An 8933-nucleotide genomic window follows, 5' to 3' on the forward strand; every position below is an offset into this window, starting at 1 on the left:
CCCACCACCCCCGGTTTGTGTCGCCTAGCCCGGAGCTCATACCGTCCGTCCGTCGCCCCCGACCCTTCTTTCCTACCCGGGCCCGCCCCCCACTGCGACGGCAACCACCGCGGTGGACCCGCCGGCCCGCTCGCGCCCAGTCGAGGCCCTACACGTCGGCGTTCATCACGTGCCTCATCGCCCCTTCTCGCCGGATATATATTCGCGCGCCAGCCGTGCCCGCAGTGTCAGTCAGTGAGTGACGCGACGCACTTGCCCGTACACTGCCAATCCGCCTGAGATATTTTTCTCTCTCTTTGGGGTGAGGGCGTGAGGGAGAGGGAGGCTGAGAGAGAATGCTGCTGCGGAGCGCGTCCTCGCCGCTGCTCAACGCGGCGCGTGTGCCGACGGCCGCGGCGGTGGAGCATGTAGTGGGCCACGGCCACCTCGCGCTCGCGGTGGCATCGCCGGCGGGGCATCACGGGCCGAGGCAGCAGGGGGCGCTCTGCCGCGCATTGTCCGAGGCCGATCTGCTGGCGCCGGTGCAGCTCCCGGCCGCCTCCGCCTTCCTCGAGGAGTTGGACGAGGAGGAGGACGAGGACGTGGTCGCGGTCGGGGTGGCGGCCGTGCCGCTGCGCCGGCTGCTGACCAGCACGGGGCTGGACGCAGCGGGGGAGGAACAGGAGGACGGCGCCGGCGGAGCCCTGGCGCTCCTCGAGGGCGTCGGGGGAGGCGGCGGGCGCGGGAGGGTGTGCGGCGGCTGGCAGGGCGGCCGCGGAGGGGACGGCGACGGCGACGGCCATGACCGCGGCGCCACCGACGCGCGCTACCGGCGGATGATCAGGGCCAACCCGGGCAACTCGCTGCCGCTGGGGAACTACGCCAGGTTTCTCAAGGAGGTGCAGGGGGACGCGGCGAGGGCGCAGGAGTACTGCGAGCGCGCCATCGTCGCCAACCCCGGCGACGGCGACGCCCTGGCGATGTACGCGGGCCTCGTCTGGGAGACCAGCCGCGACGCCGAGCGCGCCGACGCTTACTACAGCCGCGCCGTCCAGGCCGCGCCCGACGACAGGTCAGTCTGCCAGCTCCACCGCGCCACTTCGTTTCTTGCTTGCTTGACATGCGTTTGCGTGACAGTTTCTTGCTTCCCTTGCAGCTATGTCCTGGGATCCTACGCCGGGTTCCTGTGGGACGCCGAGGAGGAAGACGATCTCGACGACGGACAGACTACGGCAGCGACGCCGCCGTTCTTTGGGGCAGCTCAGCCACCCTCCATCAGAGCGGCATCTTAGACGAAGAACCAACCTCGCTACCAGTAAACAAACTGCATCTGGAACTCTGGAAAGTATGAGCGACATCCTGGCCTCCGAGGGAAGCCGCCGCCGTCACCGGCCCGGTCGCGGCAGACCGTAGTAGACTGAATAAACCAAGTCCGGCTACCTGTGTGAAAAATGAATCTGGAAAGAGCACTACAACTCTAAGCTTTGCAGGATCTGCAGCACTGTAGGATAAATATCTAGCCGAGCCTAACAAGGTTTTGCTGTGCTTGTACATGTAGAATGTTCCTGCGGTCCTGCTAAAAATCAGTCGACTGAGATTTAACCAAGTCTCAGTCGACCATGCAACATTTTATGCCATCGTTTGCAACATTTATTCCTACCGGTTGTAACATCTGTCTTGAATAGTTGTAGCATGTCATCCCTCATCGGTTGTAGCACATCTTCTCAACGGTTGCAACATCTTCATTGACGGTTGTAGCATTTCAGTTAAAACGGATGTAGCATTTATTGTTGTTGCTTGTAATGCCGTCGCAACATTTTTCGCCGCCGTTTGTAGCATCTAGCCATGCCGTTTGTAGCAAAACAACCACGCTGACGTCATTCGACTGAGACTTCGTTAAGTCTCAGTCGACTGAGTTCTAGACACACCCATGTTCCTGATAACATGGTGTATGTAGTGTATGTACCACTTGTGAATTATAGCAAACGCCAGAGCTATCTGCCCCAGCAGTTCAGCAAAAGTAGATCCATCTTCCATGCAGGAACAGAATACAAAATTACACTGAATGTCCAAGTTCATCACAGATTGCCGCAAATTTTGCGGTAAAGAAGACAAGCGAAAACGCATGCGGGGAAAAGTCTTGCGACCTGGAAATACAAGGTAGTCATATGCAAATGTTACTAACTACAAATAACACCACTCCCTTGTACTGTTTGAAAAACAACACAAACTGAGAAGATAAACAGTACGTTGGCTGCTTGCCATGCTTCAAACTCCAGGTGATTACACTAATTCAAGCACATGATACCAGCCACAAGTTTACTACCCAAATAACAAAAATGCAGACATGGGACGCTGAGGCATGACTCTCAGCTTTCCGAAAGACTGGACTCGACCGTTTTCTATGCATTGAGCACATGGTCGTCTGGAGTGACTTGAGCACGGATTGGCGTCCGGATGGGATCTGCAGTTGACTTGCTAATTTCTAGCTGTTCTGCAGAAGATATAGAAGTTGCAATGTCAACAGAACCTGTCTGCTCTGACGGCAATTTGGGGAGAGATTTCCGTTGGGACTTCTTCGGAGCAGGTGCTGCCTTGGGGCTGTTTTGGGAGGCCCTTTGGTCGAGGCTCAGACGAACTGGGCGGCTCGAAGGATTGGTACTTACTGCTGTGCCTGCTGAGGTTGTGTTCTTTGAGCGACCAAGCTTTGGTGATCGAGGTCTGGTGGTAGGGACCTACGATGAATAGCAGTAAATAAGTAGCATTCTTCAGAACTAGGACACACCAATAAGCGTTACATGTTGCGAGTTAAAAGTGCTAGTGCAAGTCATGGTAGAAACTTGAACCACCTGTCTACCAGGAAAGCTAACGGTCCATTTTTTAAATACTGTTAACAGTTAACTGCATAATAATTAGGGATGGTCAACTTGCACGAACTCATCAAAGAGGTAAATCTCAGGTAATCAACTGAGTTTCAGATTTACTCAAATATAGTGGCAAGAGACATGGATCATGTGGTGATGGAGATTTTCAGTTTAGTAATTAAACACCCAAAAGAAACTTGCATAATGTCTACAAGAAATGGAATCTCCTAAACAGCTGATGAAGTAACCATCACCTACAGTACACCTGCACTAGCTATAGAAAACAGTACTTTAGGCGTGGAAAAATTGGCTGCAAATAGAACGTTCTCCAGAATTCTTGAACGAAGTAGTCATGCATAACCATGTGACAGCTGTATGTGATGTGACCAACCCATGTGCTAGGGATAATACATTTTATCTTTTAGTTGGTATCATTTAGAGATAAGATAACCCTTAGCTTCAGCCTTCAGCCAATTGGAGATAAGATATTTCCTTGGATATGAAATTTGTTTCGATTCGGTTGTTAGGGCCAGATCCTTGGTGCGTCTATTTTCATTAAGCGGGAAGAACTACAGTATATCTCCTGTCCACTTCGTCTACCCTCTCCCTGATTAGCCATGCAACCCAGCCATCCTCCCGGCTGTCTTCTGTGCTTTACCATCATGGCATGTATACATGAAGCTACCAGCAAGGCAGCACTACTGGAATCACAATTTAGGTGTAGTAAGTATGGTCTTAGATCTTACTAGAAGAATGCAGAAGTTATTCTTATGCAATCCAAGTATTGATAAAAACAATTACAGTATTCTTTGGTTATATATGAAGGTGTTGTAGCAAGACTTAAGTTTCCACAAGACAGCAAAGAAAAGTCTGCATTCAGGAGTTCCCTGCTTTCACAGTTATACAGGTTGCAAATATGCTAATAAGGTCTACAAGGCTGGCTGCGATCGATTCAGTTCTTAATTCGCTTGACAAAATGGAAGGAGGAAGCTCTCCCTGAGCAGGGGTCAAGACGGTTACCTTCTTCAACTCAACTTTGGGAGCTGGTGGTTCCTTATAAAAGCTGGGCATCGGTGCTGCCTTGAAATTCAAACTTTTCCGTAGCTGTCTGAGTTCAGCTTCTTCCATTTCCTGCACGGTGATAAACAAACAAATAAAGCTAACACTATTAGCAATGGACCATACAAAACAATATTGATTCATTTTGAGGAAATGACAAATAAGAATATGGACCTTTGATTTTGCCTGCATGTTGTTTTTCTCCAATTCCTGTGCATGGATCTTCTCCTCGAGCTTCGAGTAGAACTACTTGATTGCAGAATGGGTAAGCAAATGCATGAGATTAAAAAAAATGACAAGTCATAAAAGTTATGTAAGAACAACTTACCTCCCTTCTTTTTTCAGCTCTCTCGTTGCATTTGAAGGCAAATCCATATGAAGGGGTGCTGCCGACCTTCTGAGGCTTTACTCTTTCACAATTAGATTCTTCATCGTTTTTGACAACACGTTGGTTAGATGCTTTCTGAGTTTTCCTCTTCTCCCTGTATTTGAATGGAGAATATGACTGTAAGAAACTATTTTAATAGTGTAAATGCAATAGGTAAGTAGTACAAGGGTTTACGGAAAAAATTAAGTTTTAAAATAATTCTTAGTTGGAATGGAATTAGCTAGACTTGTGCACATGCTAAAGTTGACAATACAGAAAGGAGTTTGAACTGTTTAAGGTTTGACAGATGGAGAATGCATTTAGAGGCTGGTTATATCCAAGTGCATTAGGAGAGAAAGTATATAGCTAGACTCATCCACAGGCTAAAGATGACAGTATCCAATTGAAAATGCAGTGAATGCTTCAGCTTTCATAAATGCAAAATGTATTGAGACGACACTTCTCAATATGGCAACAAGAATCACTTCTAAAAAAATTGGTAGCACGGCAGCAAACAACAGGACACTAAGCATGAATGCAATCCTTTTCGCGTAATTTGAGGCTCAGACCCTTTATGGTATGCAAAAACCATTTTCTTCACTAACTCAATTGTGCTACTAAAAACTAGCTGTCCCAGCTGTACCATTAATAGATAGACTTGTTTTCACTCATATAATCAGTTTACAAGAAGTGCAACCTACCATAATTGGGCACATAGATTGCGGGTGTTAAATCCATAAAGCGGATACAACTAAGGAACCAATATACACACAAGAACAAACAAACAACATACTTTGAATCCTCGAGCGACAAGCTCTCCTTAGCAACTGGTCGGGAATTGCTCTTCTCCGCCTTCTGAATCAAAACAGACCAATCAATTCTAGTAAGATCAAAATGCATTAGACATACCGTTGCATCCTCATATTGGATTTCAGCACTTTAAAAATGTGTATGCAATATCGAAGAAGTAATAGGGGAATGGAACTAAAAAATGAACTTACTTTCTTAACATCAGCATCACCATTGCTTGAAGAGCTATCAACTAAATCTGGATCAGACACTCGTGCAATGGGCGCCTTAGTGGACGGAGAACTCGGAGTGTTTTTCTTAGCTTGACTCTTATCGCCGCTCCGTGGGCTCTGGCGCTGTGATTTGGTAACCTTAGGGGAACGGCTTTGGCTTCCCTAGAACAGATGAAAATGGCAGAAAGCACAAAATTATCACCAAACCATCTATATGAGATCTCAGCAAGGACAATGTATCAACATGGCAAGCTCTCACCTTGGGAACACGGGCCTTTATGTCCTCCGGTTGCGACTTTATGTCCTCCGATGGCGAGGTGGCTTCACCACCCACCTCTTCAGATGGATTGATCACCTCACTCTCGCCCGAAAGCGCCACATCGGCCAACTCCTCGCTGTCTGGACCGTCTTTGGGCAGAAATTTCTGGCTCGCCCCATTGTCAACGCCCAATGCACCCATGGCATCGGCAACCTCGGACACTGCATCCATCTCTCACTACCACCTCAAGCAAGACTCTCGCCTGCTCGTCGGTTTATCAGAAACAACAAAGGCGCGGCGGCTTGCACGAGCTATACCTTCTTAGCTCATCATCCTATAAACTCGCCGCGGCAAGAGAACAACCCCCGAAATCTGCGGAAAGTATACTGCTATAAGTTGGGTCAATCGACAGCAAATTACATGGGGGGAAACGGGATTGGGTTCAGCCGAGATCGGTCATGGAGAACAAAGATCTAGGAGAAGACCGGAGCCAAAGGAACAGCGGTCAACGAGTACTAGGCTTTGCTTACCAGCAAGAGGAGCCGCGTCCGGGCGGATCTTCGCTCCCCGCGAGCCCAGCGGAGGAGAGGACGGAGGGGTGACGGAGGAGACGACCTCCTTCTCTCGGGGTGGTGGGGTACCGGCGGCTGCGGCTGCGGCGGCGGGGCTGGCGACGAGGGGAGACTGGGGAGGGAGGAGGGCAAGCCGGCTGAAAGCAACGAGGAGAAGGGGTGAATCTGGGATGTGACGGCAGAGGGGAGACCTCCCACCAGCTCAGTTTGAGATGGAGACGCGTCAACACTGTGCGTGCAGTGTGCAGCGTCTACCTCCGTGTTCCACGGCTAGCTTTGGCTCCACACTGGTTGCAAAGAGAAGACAAAAAGTTGCATTTTTTTAACACATACAATCGGCACGTACACTCACCACTACGAACACACGCATGCACAACCTGACTTTATGAACACCTTCGAGTTACTGAACCGGCACAACATCTTAAAATTAACGAAGTCACCACAAGCGTTTTGTGAGACATAAACATCTTCTCCCACTTAACGAACATCATCGTAAAACCTAAAACAAATCCAAAAAAATACGAGCATTCGATGTCTAAGTCTAGAACTTAAACCAGATGGATTAGTTCCGCCATAAGAAACGCCGCAAAGAAAGTTGCATCCGATCTCCTTCTTGCTTGGTTGAATCTGCCATCGGTCTTTTTTTTCAAAGGGCAACTCCGACGCGGTTCGTTATAATGGACAGAAAATGTTTGGTGGCACATGCAGACCAGTGACGGGGACGGTCATCATTCAATCGAAGATACCGAATGTTCTGTCAAATTTGAATAGATAATAAAAACAGATGAAATTCATGTAAACCGCATGATTGTTAGATTATTTTGATATATTACAATTAAAAGGACGAAATTTAACAAAGTTTCAACTAAATTGGATGATAAAAAAACTAAACTACACGAGGTACCGGATGGTGACCTAGTAGAGTCGTAGGCATGGGCTCTGAGGTCGCCGGCATCTCCTTCGTCGTCCGCGCCGCGTTGTCGCTGTTGTTCCAGTCATCATAGTAGTCGTCCTTCTAGTGGTGGAAGCCTCGCCAGGCGTTGTGGCAACCCTGATTGGTCGTCACTGCACGCTCGCGACGCAACCGCTCGACTTCTATAGCCTGCGCGGAGCCTTGGCCACCTCGTCCTAGCGATGACGATCGTCCGCGGTAGTGGACTCCACCCGTGCCCATGCCTTTCAGCTGGGCCAAGCGCTCGCACTCCTCTAGCCACACTTTGAAGAGTTGGTCGTTGATCTAGCGTCGGTGGCAAGAGGAGGTCTCCACGGTTTTACTGGACCGGTCGATGGCCCAGGCCTCCATGAGCGTGGAGCCCGCGAGGACCCAGACTGGCGCAATGTTCGACCTCTCGAGCGACGCCCGACGGGTCGTTGCGATCATCGTGGATGAGGAGGAGTCGATGTTGCCATTGAGGTACTAGGCGAGGCGGTCGTGCGTTAGCGGTCTCTAGGAGGGCTCCTTTTTACAGTGACCAGGGAACCACTGGCTCCCGGACTGCCAACGGGGCGGCAACGGTGGCGCCAGTTCCTTCCCGCGACGGGGATGATGTCTCCGGTAAACGCGCGTCGGGGATGGCGACTCCTCCTTGGCGCAGCGTTCGATTTGGTTTTTGCGGTTGGTCAAAAGTGGAGGCGAGGACGGCGTCAAAGTGCGGCCACTCGAGCAACAGCTCGATCTTCCGCGCGGCCTCGGGAGGAGGGGTGATTGCTGCTACTCCTCCTCCGAGGAGAGCATCTTCATCTTGACCATGGGAGCAATCGATGCCAATGGGGCAGGAGACCATTGGCGGCATCACCATGGTCCGGAGCTCCTGCCGGATCCGAAGTAATGCGAGCAGAATCACTTGTTGCCGTGAAACTTGTTCGTCGTGACAGCTGGCTGTGGAGGTGCGTTGAGGAGAATAAAGGACAAGAGCAACAACGGTGGGAGTAGGAAATTAGCGGCCAAATAGTCCGGCGGAAAGCTGCCCAGACTGATCGGACACTAAGGGCATCTCCAACGGCAAACCGCAAATTTCCTCCTGCATCCGTCCACGAACAGGAGGGACCAGTTCGCGGACACGGATGCGGGAGGCCGCCATCCAACGCTAGCCGCATACATTTCAAACTCTTATTCAACAAACTGAATGAATTTCATGCAAACTTGGCCATATTTCATATAAACATGACGGATTTCATACAAACCGGATGAAAACGGTTACATTCTGGACATATTTTAACTAAAAAATGCACGTACAGTCGCGCGGAGCTTCACTCCCAGGACACTGTTGGGGAACGTAGTAATTCAAAAAAATTCCTACGATTACGCAAGATCTATCTAGGAGAAGCATAGCAACGAGCGAGGAGAGTGTGTCCACGTACCCTCGTAGACCGAAAGCGGAAGCGTTTAGTAACGCGGTTGATGTAGTCGAACATCTTCACGATCCAACCGATCCAAGTATCGAACGTACGACACCTCCATGTTCAGCACACGTTCGGCTCGATGACGTCCCTCGAGCTCTTGATCCAGTAGAGGGTCGAGGGAGAGTTCCGTCAGCACGACGGCGTGGCGACGGTATTGGTGATGTGATCCGCGCAGAGCTTTGCCTAAGCACTACGACAATATGATCGAGGTGGTAAACTGTGGAGGGGGCACATCACACGGCTAAGAAACAACTGTTGTGCTTTGGGGTGCCCCCCCACCCCCGTATATAAAGGAGGAGGGGAGGAGGTGGCCGGCCTAGGAGGGGCGCACCATAGGGGGAGTCCAACTGGGATTCCCAATCCTAGTTGGACTCCCCTTCCTTTTCCAAGAGGGGGAGAGAGGGAAGG

General features: G+C 50.4%; 2 protein-coding genes across 4 annotated transcripts; one reads left to right on the forward strand and one right to left on the reverse strand.

The window, feature by feature from the left end:
- The first annotated feature begins 222 nt into the window (after positions 1 to 222).
- Positions 223 to 1684, forward strand: LOC123169518 (uncharacterized). Its single transcript, XM_044587391.1, has 2 exons — positions 223 to 1051; positions 1136 to 1684. Exons 1-2 carry the CDS (start codon positions 336 to 338, stop codon positions 1269 to 1271), a joined length of 852 nt encoding a protein of 283 aa, XP_044443326.1. The 5' UTR covers positions 223 to 335; the 3' UTR covers positions 1272 to 1684.
- Positions 1685 to 2146: 462 nt separating this feature from the next.
- On the reverse strand, positions 2147 to 6347 carry LOC123169517 (protein WVD2-like 5). Of its 3 annotated transcripts, none has more exons than XM_044587387.1 (8): positions 6081 to 6347; positions 5551 to 5922; positions 5271 to 5453; positions 5063 to 5124; positions 4231 to 4384; positions 4077 to 4148; positions 3864 to 3974; positions 2147 to 2714 (listed from the first exon to the last, which is right to left on the reverse strand). In XM_044587387.1, the coding sequence occupies exons 2-8, from the start codon at positions 5779 to 5781 to the stop codon at positions 2382 to 2384; spliced, it is 1146 nt and encodes a 381-aa protein (XP_044443322.1). In that variant the 5' UTR covers positions 5782 to 5922; positions 6081 to 6347; the 3' UTR covers positions 2147 to 2381. The 3 variants fall into 3 exon arrangements, with proteins under 3 accessions (XP_044443322.1, XP_044443324.1, XP_044443323.1); XM_044587389.1 differs by having other exon boundaries at positions 5551 to 5936; positions 6081 to 6335; XM_044587388.1 differs by having other exon boundaries at positions 5551 to 5939; positions 6081 to 6335.
- Positions 6348 to 8933: the final 2586 nt, after the last annotated feature.

The sequence above is a fragment of the Triticum aestivum genome, chromosome 7D (genome assembly GCF_018294505.1).
Source record: "Triticum aestivum cultivar Chinese Spring chromosome 7D, IWGSC CS RefSeq v2.1, whole genome shotgun sequence".
Classification (NCBI taxonomy): domain Eukaryota; kingdom Viridiplantae; phylum Streptophyta; class Magnoliopsida; order Poales; family Poaceae; genus Triticum; species Triticum aestivum.